A 21,145-nucleotide genomic window follows, 5' to 3' on the forward strand; every position below is an offset into this window, starting at 1 on the left:
ATACCTTTCAGAGAATGTCTTTGAAATTTAAAAATGCCAAACGAATAGAAGGCCTTGACAGTAACGTGTGGTGAGTACCTGAGAACCAGCAGTAGTCACGTGGCGAGTTTTTGTCCTGCACATTGTTCTATCCAGACTGGGGAATTTTTAGCCTTGTCTGTGGTCTATCAACAAATCACCTTATTTTAATTCATTCATTAAATGGAAATGGAAGGATAACTTCCATTCCAATGGAATGATCCATCCTCTGATTTGTTCATTGAGCAAATGTGCCGAGCCCTGTGCTAGTCATGGGAAATAGGCAGAGGAAAGACAAATTTGGCTGATGCCGTCATGGAACTTACCTTCGAATCTCTTCCTATTAGCTTCCGTCTCTAACAGTCCATTAGAGAACATACCAGGGCTGGTGTGGCTGAGAAAAAATCTATGATTAAAATTTGGGTGTCACAGAATTGAGATTTGTACGAAGCATTATTTGTTCATCTCTCATTTCATTAAGTGAAGTCATTTTGTAGATGGTAAAATTTTTTTGATAACTCATGTTTTTTTAATCTGTTGGACTACAGCAGGCCTTATTTTTCAGCTTTATAATTAAATTATGAAGTATAAAAAGGTAGTGTTGTAATTATAGTGCTTATTAATATTAGTATTTTTTTATTTTAGGATTGAATTTACCAAGTTGGCTGCAGACCCCTCTGTTGTGAATCTTGGCCAAGGCCTTCCAGATATCTCCCCACCTGAGTATGTGAAGGAAGAATTATCAAAGGTTGCAGCTATGGATAGCCTGAATCAGTATACACGGGGCTTTGTAAGTACAGGAGGGCCGTGTAGGGCATGAGCTTGTACTTGATGTTGTATTATGTGTGAACATATTTCTATCACCTTTGTGCAATTGGCTTCCTGGGACCAATCTGATAACCAAGGAACATTACCTGTTCCCTTGGCCCCTAGGATGAGCCGCCGTCCTCCACTTCTAGCCCCTGCACAGTCCTGTTTTGGCCCTTCCTTTATACTGTTGTTGGAGAATGGCAGCGGGGGAGGGAGATGTCTTCCTGAGACATAGGTTTCTTTCCCACTAACACTTGTGCAGCTTTATCACTGCCTCTTAATTATCCTTTATTTCCAACTAGTTACTTTCTTCTACTCTACCTCAGCCCAACTCCCATTCTTCTGTGATTAAATGTTCAGGATATCCACAGATTTCCTAGATTCTTAAAAAAAAATTACTAAGTAAATTGAGCAAGGTTGTAGGATACAAGGCCAATATGCAATAATCCAAAAATCAATTGTATTTCTTTTTTTTTAAGATTTTATTTATTTATTTTTAGAGGGGAAGGGAGGGAGAAAGAGAGGGAGAGAAACATCAATGTGTGGTTGCCTCTCACACGTCCCCCTACTGGGGACCTGGCCCACAACCCAAGCATGTGCCCTGACTGGGAACAGGACCAGTGACCCCTTGCTTCACAGGCCAGCACTCAGTCCACTGAGCCACACCAGCCAGGGCTCAATTGTATTTCTATATACTAAAAATAAATGGTTAAACTATAAAAAAATTTTTAAATACCATTTGCAATAACATCCAAAACCATGAAGTATTTGGAATTGAACTTTTAAAATAAATGTAAAATCTGTGCACTGAAAATTGCAATACATTTCTGAAAGAAATTAAATAATACCTAAATAAATGGAGTGATGTATGATGTTCATGGGATAAAAGACTAAATATTGTTAAAATGACAATTCTCCCTCATTGATTCATAGCAGAGTTTGTCAATTTATGGCTTGTGGCTAAATCTGATGCACTCCTGATTTTTTTTAAATAAAGTTTTATTAGAACATAACTGTGCCCATTCATTTGCATGTTTTCCAGTTTTTGTAAATATATGACTGTATGTGTATGAGGAGGGACCCCCTAAAAAACCATAATTATCTTCTGGAGGCTGGGCCCCTTATAGTACAGGCTTCCCCCCACTAGGTGAGTGTGCTAGAAACCCACCTGTATCAGTGTACCAGCTGCTGTTGTGAGAGGCTGCATTCAGCTTCAGTGAATTTTTTTTTGAGACTTAACTTATTTGCCCTGTTTCATGATAGGGTGATTATTTTTTAGCACATCTGCCCACACTGTGCTGAGTGTTCGGCAATGTTTGACCAAAAATGGCATGACCCCTCTACCCCCACCTTCCCTATTCACCAGATCTTGCTCCAAGCAACTTTTTTTTTGTTTCCCTGGATGAAAAAAGTCCTCAAAGGGAAAGATTTTGCTGTTGTGGAAGAGGTAAAACAAAAAATAGCAGAAGCACGAGAAGACATCAAAATTGAAGAGTTCAGTAATTATTTTCAGGAGTGGGGAAAAAGCCTTTTTTAAATATATTTTATTGATTATGCTATTACAGTTGTCCCATTTCCCCCCTTCACTCCCCTCCACCCTGTACACCCTTTCCCACCCACTCCGCCCCCCTTTAGTTCATGTCCATGGGTCATGCTTATAAGTTCTTCGGCTTCTACATTTCTCATACTATTCTTACCCTCCCCCTGTCTATTTCCTACCTACAATCTATGCTACTTATTCTCTGTATCTTTTTCCCCCTCTCCTCCTCCCACTCCCCTTGTTGCTAACCCTTCCATGTGATCTCCATTTCTGTGGTTCTGTTCCTGTTCTAGTTGTTTGCTTAGTTTCTTTTGGTTTTGCTTTAGGTGTGGTTGTTAATAATTGTTAATTGTGAGTTTGCTGTCCTTTTACTATACATGTTTTTTTTTAATCTTCTTTTCTTAGATAAGTCCCTTTAACATTTCATAAAATAAGGGCTTGGTGATGATGAACTCCTTTAACTTGACCTTATCTGAGAAGCACTTTATCTGCCCTTCCATTCTAAATGAAAGCTTTGCTGGATAGAGTAATCTGGGATATAGGTCCTTGTCTTTCATGACTTGGAATACTTCTTTCCAGCCCCTTCTTGCCTGTAAGGTCTCTTTTGAGAAATCAGCTGACAGTCTGATGGGAACTCCTTTGTAGGTTACTATCTCCTTATCTCTTGCTGCTTCTAGGATTCTCTCCTTCATTTTTTACCTTGGCTAATGTAATTATGATGTGCCTTGGTGTGTTTCTTCTTGGGTCCCACTTCTTTGGGACTCTCTGGGCTTCCTGGACTTCCTGGAAGTCTATTTCCTGTGCCAGAATGGGGAAGTTTTCCTTTATTATTTGTTCAAGTACGTTTTCAATCTGTTGCTCTATCTCTTCCCCTTCTAGTACCCCTATAATTCGGATGTTGGAACGTTTAAAGATGTCCTGGAGGTTCCTAAGCTTCTCCTCATTTTTGTAATTCTTATTTCTCCATTCTTTCCTGTTTGGTGGTTTCTTTCTTCCTCCTGGTCCACTCTATTGTTTTGAGTCGAGTTTCCTTCCCTTCACTATTGGTTCTCTATGCATTTTCCTTCATTTCTTTTATGGTAACCTGCATTTGTTCATCTAATTTGTGACCAAAATCAACCAATTCTGTGAGCTTCCTGATTACCAGTGTTTTGAACTGTGCATCTGATAGGTTAGCTATCTCTTGGTCACTCAAAAGGATGAGTTCTGGGGCACTGATTTGTTCTTCTGTTTGAGCCCTTTTTTGGGGGGGGGTCTGGTTGCTCCTGTTAGGGTGAGGGGCGGAGCCTTAGGTGTTCACCAGGGCTGGGCACCCCAGTCACTAGATTGTGACGTTGTATGTGAGGGCAGGGGCGGAGGGAACAATGGCGGTAGCTCCATTCAGTCCCTTCCCTGGGATCCTTGGTTGTGTGCTCTGCCCTACTCCACACTCGCCGCCTCACTGGGTCCGCCAGCTGCCGCTTGCATACTCAGGGTCCGCCCGCTGCGATCTTGCGCTCCCCAGATGCCTTACACGCTCCGGTTGCCTTCTGTGCCCAATTCTGCCTGTACTCCGCCCAGCGACCCACACCTGGCTACTTGTCTCCACCCCTCCTACTGGTCTGGATAAATGGGTCTACTTCAAGTTCTTGGCTGTCCGACTTCCATTCAGATAAATTTTCTATCAGTTCTGGGTGTTATTCTGCCTCTAAATTGTTGTTGTTCCAATCTTGGTTGTGTGTGGAGGTACGGTGTGTCCACCTATGCCTTCATCTTGCCAGAAGTCCCCGAAAAAGTCTTGATAGGTGTATTGCATCAAATGGAAAGTAGTTTGAACGTGACTGAAATTTAAACATGTAACAATAAATACATAATTTTTTATAAATAAATTCCCTTTTTTGGGAAGTCCCCCCTTATATATTGGTATAAGCACTGGCAATGGTATTTAACTAGTACCAGGCTGAGGACATTACACCTCAGGGACAGGGAAGAAAGTGAGGTTGAGGAGAAATCATAATTTTTTTACATGTCTTTGCTATGTAATTACTATATAAAGCATGAATTAGTTTTGTAATTAAGAATATTTCCAATCACAGACCCTTATCATTCTGAGAAAAGATGGTTAGTGTTTATTATAATTGCCTTCAAATCTCCCTTTGCTAGAATTTGTTAGGCCTGGTATTAAAAGGAAACTTTGGATTTCTGGGAATAGAGACAAACTTCTGTTGCTCTTTCCATAATTTCTGTGTATTTTTTGAGCTTGAATTTATGTGGTCTTTTTCTCTCGCTATTGTTTTTCAGTTTATTGCCTATGTTCTATTACCTCTTCTATTATTAATTATTCCCAGGTTCTCTAATATTATGGTATCTTCTAATTTCAAAATATGAAAAAAATGTACTATAGCTTTATGTTTATTTTTAACTCAGTGAAGGTTTGACACATACTAGTCAATAATTTCAAAGGAATAAAAAGGTGACAAATAAGTGCATCTTTCACCCCAGAAATGCCTGGTTTTCTTCATTTGAACTGGGGTGGACAACGTACAAGGAACCTCAGGCCCTTTTCCCTCACAAACCCGGGGTGTATCCAACTAGCCTCCCTCTTCCAAACCACGTTTGTTCCTCCAGAGCACAGGAACTTTCCACACAAAAGCGTATTACCTGCACTTGGACGCTTATTGACATGTGACTGAAAATCAGGGTGGTTCCCCAAAAGCAAAACAGGAAAGTAAATGCTGGATAGAAAAAAATAAATATTGACTTTAATACCTAAAATCACAAGGAGGGGGAAAGGGAGGGAAAAGAAAGAGAAGGAGAGAAGGGAACAGAAGAAAACGGAATAGAAGACTGAGGAAGGGCTAATCAAGAAGTCAGGCTTCCCCACACCTCAGACTTCGTGCATACACAGTCCCCTCGGTCCTCGTGTTTAAGTGTTCTCCTGGGTGACTATTGCTCTCTGGGCTGTCAATAGGAATAGTGTTCCACTTCTCCCTTGCATCTGCTGTTAGCACATTGACACTAATGTGCATTGCTCTGGTGAATTTCCTTTTTCCCTTGTAGTCCATGGGTTTGAATAACCCTCTCTCCTGCAACCTGGAACAACAGAATCAAGTGATACATAGTTAATACAGGTTTTTGGCTCTGTTTATCTGGGAAAAATATCTAACTCCATTCAATATGACTTAATTACTGTCAAAAAGTCAATGTGCTCTGATTACTATCAAAATGTACTATCAAAAATATATTTGATATTGAAGTCAATTTTTATTCAAAACAAATAATTTGATATTTAGTATTCTAAAATCAGTCACTTCATAGGAAGTTTTCAGTCATTGACAAGTCTTCATAGTCATTCATATGGGAACCTTTGAATGTAGGAAAAAAATTTTAATTAACTGCCAATTAAAAGTACATATCTTCTTTGGGTATTCATAAAACCTGCATTTTAAAAATTCTTGCACATTTAGAACTAAATTATTTTAAAGAAGTAGGTTCCATAACTCAAGTTTTTTTTCTTCTGTTTTATTCAACAGGGTCATCCATCACTTGTGAAAGCTCTGTCTTGCTTATATGAAAAGTTTTATGAAAATCAGATCGATCCGAATAAAGAAATCCTCGTTACAGTAGGAGCCTATGGGTCTCTTTTCAATGCCGTTCAAGGGTTAATCAATGAGGGGGATGAAGTAAGTGTGTTAACATGATCATTTACCTGTTTTCATCATTATCATTTGTCCTGCCTTTGAATCTTTTACTTATTTTACGCTCTCTTATTTTTTAATTATTTTTTGAAGTATAGTGCATATGCATCAAAGTTCACAAACCTTAAATGTACAATAAATGTTTACATGTGTGTGAGTTTATTCCCATGTGACCACAAACGAGATGAAGATACACATTTCCTCGCCCCTTTGCCCTCTCTTTGTCTATATTCCCCCAGAGGTACTCACTCTTCTGTCTGCTATCACCTGCTCTTTAACTTGATATAACAGAGTCATAGGGTGTGTATTCCTGAATCTGAATTTTATGTTGTCTGTGAGATTCATCCATTTTGTTGTGCATACTTTATTTTTTTATTTCTACAGCTTATTTAGATAAGAGCAGGTGGAAGGGGCCAGCAATGATGAGGAAAATTAATCTTAGTTTTCACTGCTAATCTGAACTCAATCAACAAGTATTTGGTCACTGTCCTTTTAAGCCAAGTATCATTAGCAGGATAGTGTGAGGAATGTATAATAGGAAGGGTGAGTGCTTTCTGCTGTTTAGTCTCCCGATGTAAGATCCACTTTGGCACCAAGCTCAGTCAGCTCTGCCCCTACTTTTCCATTATCATTCCAATACCCTGGCTTCAGGATTTTCTGACCTCTTTCACTTATTCAAAAAGTATTAAGGATCTCCTCTATGCTAGGCACTATGGGAAAGGAGATTTTTAAAAGGCAGTTTATACGCGGAAGGAACTCTGTGTCAAGTAAAGGAGACAGACCTGTAAACAGATTAAGAGGAATGCAGCATGATTGTCAGTAGCGGTGCACTGAGTTGTAGTGGTGACAAAGGGAAGCGATCTGCTCTGCCATGTAGATCTGCCAGGCTCCAGAGAGGTGTTGCTTAAGCCGGGCCTGAAGGATGAATGCTCACCATGATCTATATTGTTAATTCCTGTCTTTGAATTCTCATAGCACTTTATCTGTACTTTTTTCATTAAAAAAACATCACTATTACTTTGAGTTATATTGTTTTATATCTCATTGCCTGTATTATGCCAGACAATAAGCTAAAGAGAACATGTTAAGAAAGTACAGTCATAATTTTATATAAAAAATATTCTTTACTCCTATAAAAGAGTTGAAATTTCACCTCAGACCTTGACGTCATTAATCCTTTGTTGCTTTTGCTTCTCTGTGCCCTGTTGGAGTGCCGAGGCTCAGCCCTCTGCCTCCTTTTCTCTAGCCCTTTCTTCCCTGATCACTTTATCTAATATTTTGAAACCACACACAAAGTTACCCTCTAGCATGTTGACCTGTTTTACTGTCTTTATAACATTGAATACTATCTGAAATTATTCAATTTACTTCCTCATTTTCTTGAGTATTATAAGTCTCTCTCAGTAGAACGTGAGTTCCAGAACTGGTTTGTTGCTGTACTGCCAGCACCTAAAATAGTGAGTGTTCAGGAACTATTCTTCACAAAGGGAGGGGATTACTTCCATTGTAACAATGAAGAAATTATAGGGAAGTGTGTAAGTACCTTTTCTCAGTTCTACCTCAGTTCTGCCTCCCAGTGTAGTTTCCTTTCCTTTGAGCTCTCCTTCCATATCAGGCACTCTGTTTCTCACCAGGGTTGCAAAGATAGGTCATCTTAGTTTCTGAGAATTTCCCAGACTAATTAAAAATTTGCAGTCCACTGGAGGGAAAGATCATTTCCTGGTTCATCTTTGTCCTCCACAATACACCACCTCAACATGGCACATGAGATAGTAGGTGTGCAATGAAAGCTGAATGACTAGGACAAGCAAAGGGGCGTAAGAATGAAGGGCCTCTTTTGATGCCAAAGAGAAAGAACTTGGACAGGTATTTCACATCTTAGGAAATAGAAACAGTAAAAACTGCAAATTTAGAACAATAATTAGGGACCATTAATTTAACCAACATAAAGTTTAGTAAGACATCTTTGTGTTGACCTGTGAAATTATAAATAGCTGTTGCCAGATTTTTCAAAAGCAGTTTGGCTGTATATAGGAAGTGCCATAAGGGTGTTTATACCCTTTAATCTAGCAAAACAATCTTCTGAATTTATTCAGCAAACTATTTTAAAAAAGAGAAACTATACTTACAAATGGACATAGCATTGTTATTTATACAAGCAAATGATAAAATTCTAGAATTCAATAGGCTCTCAAATTGCCATTAAAATAATAAATACTAAAACTAATAATATGAAATCCTTGTGAAATTGCTAGGTTTAAAAAAAGAAAGAAAAGTTGAATGTATATAATGGTTATAAAGTGAGTATTCAAGCTCTCCTTATAGAAAAGCAAAATGTCAGGATGCTAGATCCAGGCTGGCAGATTGTGGGAGGGATGCTGGCTGGCCTGACGGGATTGGCTCACTGACCTAGCACCCATGAGTGATTGGGAGAGAGGTCATGCAGGGGCAAAGGGACCAGGAGTGCATTCCAGGGACTAGGAAAGAGACAGAATCCAGATATAAGTCATGGGAAGATATGGTACCCAGATCATAACGATGGTATCCTAACCAGTCCCCCTGCATCCACCGTTTCAAGATGCTTTTGAGAAAAGAGAAGCATCTTTAATTTCAAGAAGTTACTTATAAATTAGGACTCCACAACAGAGAGCATTGCAGTGTTCTCTTTATCGCCTGGTTTCTGTCACCCTCTGGTATTTTATTTTCTTTTTTTTTCCTTTTTTTTAAAGATTTTTTATTTATTTATTTTTAGAAAGGGAAGGGAAGGAAGGGAGGGAGAGAGAGAGAGAGAGAGAGAGAGAGAGGGAGAGAAACATCAATGTGCAGTTGCTGGGGGTCATGGCCTGCAACCCAGGCATGTACCCTGACTGGGAATCGAACCTGCGGCACTTTGGTTCACAGCCCGCGCTCAATCCACTGAGCTATGCCAGCCAGGGCTTGGTATTTTATTTTCTAACTTGAAAGTTAAATAAACTCCATGTTTTTGGCTGGAACATCCCTTTGAGAATATGATGAGAGCTGTGGCCCTTTCCCCCTAAAAAATCTACCTATGCACATAAAAAGCTTTGCATACAATTCCAAGGGTCCCTTCTGCAAGCCTATCTATAAATCTCCCTAAGAGATCAATGACTCCAATTAAGGCTCCAGATAAGTTTATCCCCAGGGTGTCTTCCACTCCACGTTAGATCCCTGAAGGCCAAGCCTGCTTTTTTCACTCTGCACCTTGGCATGTAGTAGTGCCTCATGCAAAGTAGTTACGCAGTCTTGTTAAATGAATCAATGATGGATATGTTGTGTTCTCATTTGGTTTTATTTCAGGTCATAGTGATAGTACCTTTCTATGACTGCTATGAGCCCATGGTGAGAATGGCCGGAGGAACACCTGTTTTTATTTCTTTAAGATCTGTAAGTTCGCCAGTACCATTCACATGCTTTAAGAAATTTTGAAAATACCAATTACTTTGTTGCCAATAACATTTCTACTTTAATTACATTTTGGTATGTAATATATTATCTCTACTTTGACAGAAGTTAGTCAACAACTATGTTAAGAGGCGCACTTTTATTGCTTTATCACATGTTTGCCATGTGTGTCTGTTACATTAGCATCCACATGCATGTAGCACTGTCTTTCGTGTTCATGTGTCTCCCCCACTGACTCAGCACCACCAGGTAGAGCCCACTTCGGACTCACGTTTATAGCACTGCTCCCCAGTGCAGAGGGATGCTGGGTGCTCAGTAAATGCTTGTTGAGTTCTGAACAAAGTGACTTTTTTCTTGTTCTACTGTTACCTTTAGCAATGTAATAAAGTATAGTACCATTGTCTTTTTTTAAAAATCATATTAAAATAAGTAATACACTAAGGTGACTCCTAGAATTTCCTACTAGTCTTATAGTATGAGACATGTTAACCATGGTTATAGCTGTCCCCTTTGAAAGAATATAGGCACCTTAACAACTATTAGTATTGACAAAGTTCATTTTTTCTGTTTAACAGGTGTGAGCATGAGATTCAAGTCCTCTTGGGCTCTGAAGGCTTAGTTATTTTTGTTTATTTTTTGTTAGTCATTTATTCAGTTATATTTGGCACACTTTTCTCTAATTTTTTATTTATTAAGTTATTTATTCATAAAACAGCAAACATGATTTAATTTAATTAAATCACATCTTCATTCTTCATTCTTAGAAACGTATTGATGGGGAAAAAAGTGGTCCAGTTCTGACTGGACATTGGATCCCTGAAGAACTGGCCAGTAAATTTAATTCCAAAACCAAAGCTATTATACTAAATTCTCCACATAACCCCTTTGGCAAAGTAAGTGAGTTTTATAAACTCCTTACGTAGTTTTCTGATCCAGCATTTGCTCACACATTGAGTAATAATTGCTATGCTCTTGTTTGTTTAATATGTACAGGTGTACACCAAAGAGGAACTCCAAGTAATTGCCGACCTTTGCATCAAATATGACACGCTCTGCATCAGTGATGAGGTTTATGAATGGCTTGTGTATACTGGAAATAAGCATTTAAAAATAGGTACTGATCATTACATGGAGACACAAATGTGTTTGGGCGTGTGTGGGACAACTATTGGAAAGGATCCCAGAACAGCTTTAAAATAATCTTTGTAATGTGTACCTGTCTGTGTGAGTACTTAAAAATGAGATTTGAATAAATGGTGCTCAAGTGAGTTAATGAACTGAAGATTGAAGGCCTAATAGTATGAACTTAAGGGAGGAGCTTTTGTATCACACCATGAAGCTATGAAACCAGAGCAGTGGTGTTGTAGGTCGGAATCAGGCTCTTCCATGGGACGACGAGGAAAACACTCCAAGGATCCATGCACCAGAGGTGGTGACGTGGCAAGGTTTATTCAGGTGGGAACAGAAGCTGCCCCTGGGTTTCTAATTTCCCATCTCCCTTTGTCCCACCATGGAAAAGGTTCAATCTAGTCTTCAACTGGGGCAACACAAAAGCCAGTGTCCAGAGTTACAGATTCATGCTAAAGTTTAGCCCATTTTGAGCCCACACCATCTGCTGTGGGTCCCGACAGCTGCTGGACCCACATGGTCACGTGCTCCTGGATGAGAGAGAGCATGAACGTCCAGGGTGTGTATGGTACCCGTGGGCTAGAGAAAGAAAGAGAGGCTGAGAAAGCTTCTTGGTTCCCCTGGGATTATATTAGCTTGGGTTTGGGATGGACTAGGTAGGTAGTTTTTCAAAGGAACCAGTCAACTCCCCAAGATTTCACAAACATTTGATAAGTTTACACTCCTTCATTAGAATGATAGGCCTTTTTGGTCAAGCACCTCTACCTGCACCCCCACACCCCACCATTCGGTATCCAAGGGGGGGAGGGAGGAGTGTTAATCCCCTTGGCAGAGCAGTGCTGTAATCCCCTGGGGTGTGAAGCTGTAGCTTCCCGGTGAAGCAAACAGGCTTATGCTCCCCAGTTTATTAAACTCAATGTTTAATTTTCTTTGCCCCTCTTTCCTTTGTTACTAATTAGGTAAAACGAGCAGTAGCATTAGTACTGCCTGTATCATTAGCTTCCATCAAGAATCCAGCTATAACTTGGTCCACAAGACTCAGGAGCTTACTTGTTCTTGAACTGGACTTTCTCCTCAGAGAAAGTTGCCAAAATGTCAGGTCAACAGGAGGAGATTACAGGGACAGTAAACTGTTACTGCTTGGCCCTTGCCTAGGATTTTGCCACTATTTCCGGGCCATCTCACAAAGGCCATGTTGCCTTCCAGGGTAACCCACCTTTATATCAGCTACTTGCACTTGCCCCTCCTGTGCCTGCAGATGCTTTTCCCCCAGATGGACACAGAGCTCAGTCTTTCCCCTCCCTCGGGTCTTTATTCAGGTGTCCGTTTTTATGACCACAGTTACACCTCTCCTTCCAGCATTTGCTTTGTCCTTTTTCTGTTCTGTTTTGTTATTTTTTTTCCTTTGTAACAAATATAAGGATCTATATATTTTACATCTAACCTGCAAGAAGGAAGGGGTTTTAGTTTGTTTCGGTCTCCTCTGAATTCTCAGTCCCCAGAATAGGGTGTTGCACATGGTAGATGATCAAAAAGTAATTGTTGAATAAATGAACGGGAGGTGTGAAAAGGCTAAGGGAAGGATAACTAAAATCACTGTGGCAGGAACCAATACATTTAAAAAAAAATGAGTGCACCTACATGTACATGGCTGCTGCCAGTGTGATGATTATCCACACGGTGCATTGCAAATTGTTGTAGAGACACAGGGGAGACAGCAAGTATTTAAGGGGGCTCAACAAAGGAGTGGGCAAAAGACAGAATTAGCTAGGCAAAAAAAATAGGTAGAAAACTTCCATCAGACAATCTGATAGGTACTAAGGCAAAAAAAGCCTGAAAGAGCAAGGTAAACTTAGAAAAATAATTGGTTTATAGAGGTGTGTTGTAGTAGCTGATAGATGTGAAAGTGGAAAAGTAGGGTGATTCTGAAGGACATTGCATATGAAAATGGAGTATGACTTTGTTGAGGAGTGTTAAAGACAAAACAGCCTTTCCAAGTGAGAGGCAACAAGCTTTATAGAGGTCAGTATGGATAGCTACACTGGAATTCTTATTCAGGCGAAAGCCCAAATCATGTTCTGATTAAGACACAAAAGCAATGAGTATTTATGAGAAAGGGAAGGGGGATAATTACATCAATAGAAGAGAGGAATTTCTATTGGTGCATATAACATGCTAATTTTAAACAATGTTTTAATTTTCAGTCTAGTAGTCATTAGTCCAGCAGTCTTAATATCTGCTTTCTTGTTACCTTTGCAAACAGATTTTTAGGACACCAGTTTGCTTAGTCCCTGTCCAAAGGTTACTTTGCCCTGTTTTAACATCCAAAGATTTGAGGCAGAAGACATGCAAGGTAGTTTCTCTGGCTGGGCAGCTCTGGCTGCATTTACACGTGTTGTTTACAGGAGGTCAGTGGTGCTGAAGTTTATTTTAGTGGTAGAGCACCTCAAAGCCTTGATATTTGCATCATGAAATAGTGATAGCATTCCATCCTGAAACTAGAATAATTTTCCTGACAAAAATGAAGTAATTAGAAGTCAATATAAAAATCACAATTCTGTGCATAGTTTTTCTCAATAAAGAGCTATTGAAATAAACACATCTGAGTTTTCCAGATTTTGCCATTAGTAATCACTTACTAAATGCTCATTTGTTTCACCATTAAGAGCATTCATTATTAGATGAGTGGCAGCGTTTATCTTAAGTGCTTAAGAAAATTTTGTGGAGGATAATTTAGTTGATCTTTTTAAATTCTATACATTAATTTGATCACCAGAGAGAGTACCAGTGAGCATACTTTGAGAACTACTGCACAAGGTGTGACAACGCAGGAGAATTGATTACATGATTGGATATGTTTCATGAAGGTAAGAACCAGCTGCAGGTGAGGCCTCAAGCAAATCAGATGCCCCGGCAGTGGAGATGGTATTGCAAGCTGTTTACAAGGAGAAACTGAGGCACAGAGTACATCAGTAGAAGGCGGGAAGGGAAGAAGCCAGTATGACTCTGAGAGCTCCAGCCTGGCCCCTCAGCAGTGATGAGACCCTTACCCAGAGACAGAGATGTGGAGAGGAGGAGCAGATCTGTGGGGGAAGAGCTGAGCCAAGGAAATTCTGGCTGCTCGTGCTTCCGTCTTGTTAAATTTCACTGTCTATGAGACACAAAAGTCTGAAAACAGCTGAAATTACAGGCTTGATGGTCAAGAGGAAATTACAAGGGAGAACGTATAAAGAGAGTAGAAGGCCAGAGGTTTTCAAGGTGTGGTGCCTGAAGGCAGTAAACTGTGGTTCTGCGAAACACTGCATCAGAGTTCACCTCCACATGTCTTGTGGATGACGTGCCTCTGTCTTGGGTCGTTTGAACTATTCCCCAGTGGAAAATCAGGCCAATATGGACAATTAATTTTTTGGTGTTTTTTACATTAAATTTTATTAAATTACTATGTATTTTAAAATATTTTAAATTCATTTGCTTTATTTAAAATAGTTAAATATTTTTAATAAAATAACTTTAATTGATTGAATTATTCTGTTACATTTATTACATTCTTTTAGATTAAGCACAGAGGGAGAGGCATCTATCTATAATGAATAAATACGATTTTACATTCTACCTACAGCATATGTTCATGCCTGTGCAAAAATGACTCAGAGCTTTAGAGTTTTAGCTCAGTTTAGCAATATTCTTTCCAAAAGATTACTTTAATAATCTTGAAATTATGTTTAAGCCTGTATCATATTTAAACCTTGTTATATTGTAAGCCCTTCATGGTAACAGTGTAACTGATAATATCATTTACAAGAGATAGCAAGACCCATATTTTTAAGTCAGATTCTCTAGTTGTTATAACAGCCCATAAAGTTAAAACAAGAAAAAAAATGAATTCACTGTTTCATTATTTAGAGAATGCAATTTGGTTGCATGAAAACTTATTCTGTCAAATAGAGTGGCCTTTGTTACATGAAAGAAGATACAAAACAATCTGTAGAGTGCAATAGTAGTTCTTTAATATAATACAGTACAGCCCTTCCAGCCACACATCATGAAATTAGCATCATCTTCCTGTTGTCACAGAGGCAGTTTTCCCTGGTGTGGGGCTCTTCATCATGCCTCTAATCTCCTCCTGACTTTATCGAAGCCTAAGTCGCCTGTGAATAACTGTTACAGCTTGGATGGCTGATTTAAGGACCATCGTGGGTCACAAGTGAGGAGTGCAAAGACCAGTTGCCTTTCAGATGTACTGCAAGCTGAAGTTACTGATACTGGACATAGTTTTTAAGTAATCAGACCTGCCAGTATGTTTCTTTTACTCCAGGTCACTGTGGTCATAGCACTGTGATCACACATTCTGCCTGTCTGTTCACATCAACTTCTGTGGCTCCCCAAATCTCTGAGACTGAGAGGATATGAACATCTGGGTGCTTCAAAATTACTTCAGACCCTTTCTGCTGAAATAGTAGAATTTGTTCTATTGGATCAGATTCTTGACTCAAATAGTATCTCTAAGTTTCAGTAAGAAAGCTTTTAGTCAACAAAAGAAACCCCTCTTATAGAAGAGGTTTCTAATACACTGGTATTTGTATACTAATCCATTGATATTTGGAAAATTAGTATAAAATTCTTTGCAAGCTATTTATCTGCTCAGCTTACATCCACTTTTATTTTGCTCAAGTAACCATCAACAAATTGGTCTTCCTTAAAATATTAAATTAGATTTGATAGTTTGTGCCTGAAGCCTACATTTGACATGAGTACTTTAAATTTCTTTCATATGTAACTTACCATGAAAACATTTTAGGATTGTATTAGTTTCTCTGGGTAATTTTTATTTTCAAAGATGTTATTTCCAAATATTGTTCTTACTAATAGGCCTTTCTGATTTTGGATATGTATTATTACTTTGAAGGGAGTGATCCTCTGCATTATACAGAGTCAAACAGGAGAGTGGCACATGGGACGTGGTGTTCTTTTGGAATACTTTGGAAGTCGAGAAATGTCTCGGAATGTGAAGGGATATAATTATTTATACCAAATATTAGAATATTCCTTCTTCGAATGGACCCTCTGAATATTTTCCCCATTTATCTTTTCAAGTTTTTTTATACTCCACAAAGAATATAATTATAACTTTTTGGTTTATACAGTTTTTGTACCTTTACAAATATTGTCAGGTGCTTCATGATAGACTGAAATTATGTATACATTCATTTCGGAAATTTCTTTAGCTACCTTACATTTTAGTAAGCACTTGACTTGCTTATCAGAAGATTACTTTAAGCAAACAGCTTGCCCCCTCTCCCATTATTTATTTTTGTGTGTGCCAACACTTTTAGAATGATATGAGAGCATCTCTTTTATCTACTATACCTCCAAAAACCAAGTGAAAAACTTGTGGGATTGCATGTAAAGAACTTCACAACTGAATTATGTGAGGAATCCAAAAGGCAGTGTTATAGGTAGCATTCTCAGAGGATTACAGAGAAATAATGTACCACTGTCCAGCAAAAGATATAAACTCTTGCATTTTATACCTCCAAGACTTTGTTTTACACATTCCCTTTGCCCCAAATTTACCTTTCTTTCCCTTTCCCTGCCTGGCAGACATCTTCCAAGTCTTTGCTCGAGCATCCCACCTCTGCTACCTTCCATCCTTGCATAATCCTCCGAGCCAGTCGCTATTACAGTGTCTCACGGCATTGCAAGTGTTGCCTTACTCATCTCCCACCCCCACTAGACATTAAGCTCCATGAAGATATGAACTGTATCTTTCTCATCTTGGTTCCTTTAGGCTTAGCTTAGTCCCTGGTGCCTGATCATTACTAATAAATGTTTAACAAGTGGATGAATAAATGATTTTATTAAAGATACAAATCAACTTGAAAGCTTTCCCAGTTGTTGCTCATTATTCATGGACTCTATATTTGTGAATGCACCTACTCACCTACAGATAAAGTATATCTGTGACCCCAAAGTCACTGGAGTGCTTCTTTCTCAGACATCTGCGGAGGGGTGAAAAATTTGTTACCCGATATGCATGTTCCCCATTGGGGTCAACAGGGCAACCCTCTGCCTTCTTGCTTTAGCTCGTACTATAAGTGAGTGTCCTTCTAATGGTGACTTTGCTGCTTAGAGTGTCTTCTATGTGTGGGGCTGAAGTACTGTCTAATGTTTCTAAGTGCAGGAAGGCTGCTGTGCATTACAGAGGAAATACTTGGCATTAGATAAGCTCCTCTGAGGCACAGGTTCTAGTGCTCTTGGCCATGGGGATCCTAGGGGCTGACATCTAAAAGGTGTGGAGCTTCTTTCAGGGTGAAAAAAAGTTCTAAAGTTGATTATGGTGATGGTTGCCCAACTCCGTGGGTATGCTAAAAACATTGCTTTGCACACTTTAAATGAGTGAATTATATGATGGGGGATTTATATCTCAATAAAGTTGTTAGCAGAACATATATATGCACACACATGCCCAGGCACACACAGATTGCTAGGCCCCACCTCCTGAGTTCTTGACTCAGTAGGTCTGTGATACAGTCCAAGAATTTGCCTTTCTTATAAGTTCCCCAGTGTACTGACATTGCTGGTGTAGGCCAAGACAGAGGTGAACTAAATGGTAGCCAGAATCACAACGAAAATATGCCACAGAATGCTTGCCTTGACCACACAGCCACTGCCAGCAGAGTGCTGGGTGCCACAGCCTGTGTGGCCGCCACACTGAACCAGCCCGGAACACTGCCTACTGGCACCTCTGCCACTCCCGCCCCTGGAAATCATGTTGCTACTTAAAATTATTCAATACATTACCTATTATTTTGGGACAATATTACAGTGTTTACAAACATTGCAGCATTTTCAACTATGCTTGAGTTCAAGTAGCATTATCTTTTTAAAAACCTATTGAAGCCCTGCCTGTTGTGGCTCAATGGATTGAGTGCCAGCCTGTGGTCTCCAGTTCCATCCCACTCAGGGCATGTGCCTGGGTTGCAGGTGTGCAAGAAGCAAATGATTGATGTTTCTCTCCCCCTCTTTGTCCTTCCCATCTCTCTAAAAATAAATAAATCAAATTTTTTTTAAAAACCTATTGAAATAACTTTACTGATCACACTATGATACATTTGTTTTTAGATTGTACCAAATGTAGATTGATTGAAAGCAATTATTTAAATTTTTTTGTGTCTGTTCAGCCACTTTTCCAGGTATGTGGGAGAGAACAATAACCATAGGAAGTGCTGGGAAGACTTTCAGTGTGACTGGCTGGAAGGTAAGACAAAGAATTTAATTGCTTAAAAACAAGCATGTACAACTTACTTCTTATAATAAGAATTTAATTGCTTAAAAACAAGTGTGTAACTTCCTTGTAGAGTTTTTGTATATTAAATGCACATATAGTTCATTTACACAGGTGTTTATACTTGCTGATCTTTTGCTTATTATTTACTCGTTCCACTTTCACTGCCTTTATTTTCTCTGAGAATTAATCATTTCTTTAAAAGTAAGAAAACTAGGTAATTTTTCATTTTACAAGTAACCAACTAATGACACTTTTTCTTGACAAAGAATGTTCAGATTGCTGCCCATTAGTATAAGAGGAGAACAAATAATGAAAGCAGTATTTTGGCACTTATACTATGTGCGGGGTTTAGTGCTGAACCTGTACTGGTTCCCTCCATCCTCATAACCACACTAGGAGGTGGCACAATCTGTTACCTCCATCGTCCATACAGTAAAACCAAAGTACAGAGATCTTAGGGAACCTGCCTCAGGTCCCACTGCTAATACGTTCAAGGCAGGGGACACAGGCTGGCGTGTAAGTCCCTGCCCTGAACCACTGAGCTCTGACCCACGATTTATCAGGTTGAAACTCAATTATCTTCAAATCTTGCCTTCTAACCATGACTGAGAAGCAGGGATTATCAAAAATGAGGCCTGCAGAGCCATAATGGAAGATCCCTCAGGCCCTCATTCAGAGTTACTTTCATCTGTATGTAATTCAAACAAGCTTTGGTGCCGTTTCTCACAGCTTCAGAGCATCACAAGCAGTGAACTAACAGGGAAGAAGATAATGATTGCAGGTACCTTCTGAGAGCAGAGTTTAGTGACTCCAATTGGCAACTTTTACACAAAAAGAAGTGTTGAAATAATTCTAAAACTGAACTCCCTTCATAATATGAACACTTTAGAATTGAATATATTTAATAATTGCATTAAGCTTACATACTCTAACAGATTTGGTACATACGATTAGATTGATATTTGCTTTTATCTTTTTGTTCTTCAGCTTGGCTGGTCCATTGGTCCTAATCACTTAATAAAACACTTACAGACAGTTCAGCAAAACAGCATTTATACCTGTGCAACTCCTTTACAGGTAGGTGTTACAGTAACTTGGGGGTTGAAGCGTGGTCTTTGGTGAAGGTGTTATATTTCTGTTGTGTGTTTGAGTTGCTTGGTTCTCTCCTTCATGCCCTCACTGAGTAGAGCTTCTAGTATAATTTGGGAATTTAGGAGCAGACACATAGTCATTGCTATTAAGAATAGTTTGGTTTTTTTTTAATATTAATACATCAAGTCTTAACTTCGAACACTCCTCCTTTTCTGGTGGGTTTAAAAAGCACTATAAAGTCTCCAGAGGACAGTGGCAGCACCAAGCCAAATGAGAGATGTGCGTGTGCTGTGAAGCAGCACTCTCTCCTGGGAAGTTGCTCTGTAACTATTATCTGCATGTGTAAGAAGCCCTGTGTGCACAGCCATTTACTGCAGGAGAGAGGGGAAAGTTATTGTCCATCTGCAGGCAGTTGGTTTAAGTAAACCATGATCTATCTATCTAAACATTTAAATAGTGTAGGACTGTATTAGCATCCTATTTCTCTGTAACACATTACCACAAACTTAATGGCTTATAGCAACACAAATTTTGTATCTTACAGTTCAGGGGGTCAGCAGCTGAAATGCGTTTGTCAGGGCTAAAAGCAGGGTGCCAGCATGGCCACGTCCCTTCTGGAGGCTCTAAGGCAGGGTCCGGTCCTTGTCTTTCCCAGCTTCCAGGGGCTGCCTGCATCCTTGGTGCTCGGTCACCTCACTCCAGCCTCTGCTTGCGTCAGCAACCCCCCCCCCCCCCGCCGCCCCCTGCTTTCCCTTAGAAGAACCCTTGTCATTGCATTAGAGCCCAGATATTCCAAAATGATCTCTCCATCTCAAGATCCTTACCTTAAACACTATTTACACAGATCACTTTACCAGACGAGGTAACGTATCAGCAGGTTCTGGGTATTAAGACATGGACATCTTTGGGGGCCATTATTCTGACACCGTGGTTGTTTAAAAATTAACAGTAGAGAAAGGGGAATAGTGAGGAAGCTGTATAATTACTGATATGAAAACATTTCCAGAATATAATATAAAGTACAAAAGCAAGATACAGAGCAGTGTATGTTTATGCTACATTCTGTATAAGAAAGGGGAAAACTATTTGCTTAAATGTTCTTAAAGGATCTCTGGAAGGATCCAAAATGAAACTAGTAAAAGTGGCTATTTGTAGGAGTAAGGGGAACAGGTGAAATTAATGGATAGGGACAGGGGTGGGTGAAAGAAATTTTAATGTATATTTTTCTATATTTCTCTTTTTAAAAAATATTTATAAAGTGCCATCACTCTATGAATAATCAGAACACTGAAAAAAAATTTATTTTTTCTGGAAAGCAGTTAAAAGGCCAAAGAATGAAATATGCAGTCACTCTAAAGTAATACCATGATAAAGGCTAGTTGTGACATTTGCTTTTATTATATAGTATTAAACTCATTTTATCCTTTGAAAATAAATCCATTCTTTTAATCAACCAATATTCACTGAGTATGGAAGACAAGCAGATAAAGATTCCTGCCCTCATGGACCTTATAGCACAATGGAGAGGCATAGATAATAAATAAATATTTTAATAATATATTTCAGATGTTGATGGATGCAATGGAGAAAAAGAAGGGAAGAGGAAAGATATGAAGTGCTAAGGTGGAAATATACAACACTAAGTATAAGTGCAGAGGCCCTGGGGTGGGCAGTCTGGTTGTGCACATCAGTGAAATGAAAAGCACCGAGGCTGAAACAGCATGATCAGGGGAGAAGAGCAGGAGGAAGTAAGTCAGAGAGGCAGCTGGGGGCCAGGTGAAGAAGGGGTGTGTTCGTCAGGGTGAAGACTGAGTGAGATAGGTAGCCACTGGAGAGTTTAGAGCACAGGAGTGACATGATCTAACTTGTGTTATCAAGGGCACTCTGGCTGCTTGGCTGAGTTAGAAGAATGCTGACACGATGAAGGAGAGAGATAGTGATGGACTGAACCAGTGTGGGGATGGTAGAAGTGGTGAAAAGTGACTGTGTTCTGAATATTTTTTGAAGGCAGATGCTGATGGATTACATGTGGGTTATGAGAAAAAGAGAAGAGCCCAGAATAATTCTACAGTGAGGACATATGTTTATCTCCTGGGCTTTGAGTTTTCTAGGGTAGGATCTCCTGCTGTAGGGAATAAATGTTACTGAGGAAAAGAAAGATTCGGCTAA

General features: G+C 39.3%; 1 protein-coding gene across 1 annotated transcript in view; it reads left to right on the top strand.

Moving 5' to 3' along the window:
* The window catches only part of KYAT3 (kynurenine aminotransferase 3), a 67,026-nt gene that overhangs the window by 34,972 nt on the left and 10,909 nt on the right, over positions 1–21,145 (top strand). The window contains 10 exon segments of the mRNA XM_045835307.1: positions 12–70; positions 664–808; positions 5,881–6,030; positions 9,364–9,450; positions 10,233–10,250; positions 10,253–10,282; positions 10,284–10,361; positions 10,462–10,582; positions 17,778–17,854; positions 18,872–18,961. Coding sequence (XP_045691263.1) covers positions 12–70; positions 664–808; positions 5,881–6,030; positions 9,364–9,450; positions 10,233–10,250; positions 10,253–10,282; positions 10,284–10,361; positions 10,462–10,582; positions 17,778–17,854; positions 18,872–18,961 — 855 coding nt within the window.

Source organism: Phyllostomus hastatus, unplaced genomic scaffold (genome assembly GCF_019186645.2).
Source record: "Phyllostomus hastatus isolate PE091 unplaced genomic scaffold, TTU_PhHast_1.1 phas_contig_209, whole genome shotgun sequence".
NCBI classification, from domain to species: Eukaryota; Metazoa; Chordata; class Mammalia; order Chiroptera; family Phyllostomidae; genus Phyllostomus; species Phyllostomus hastatus.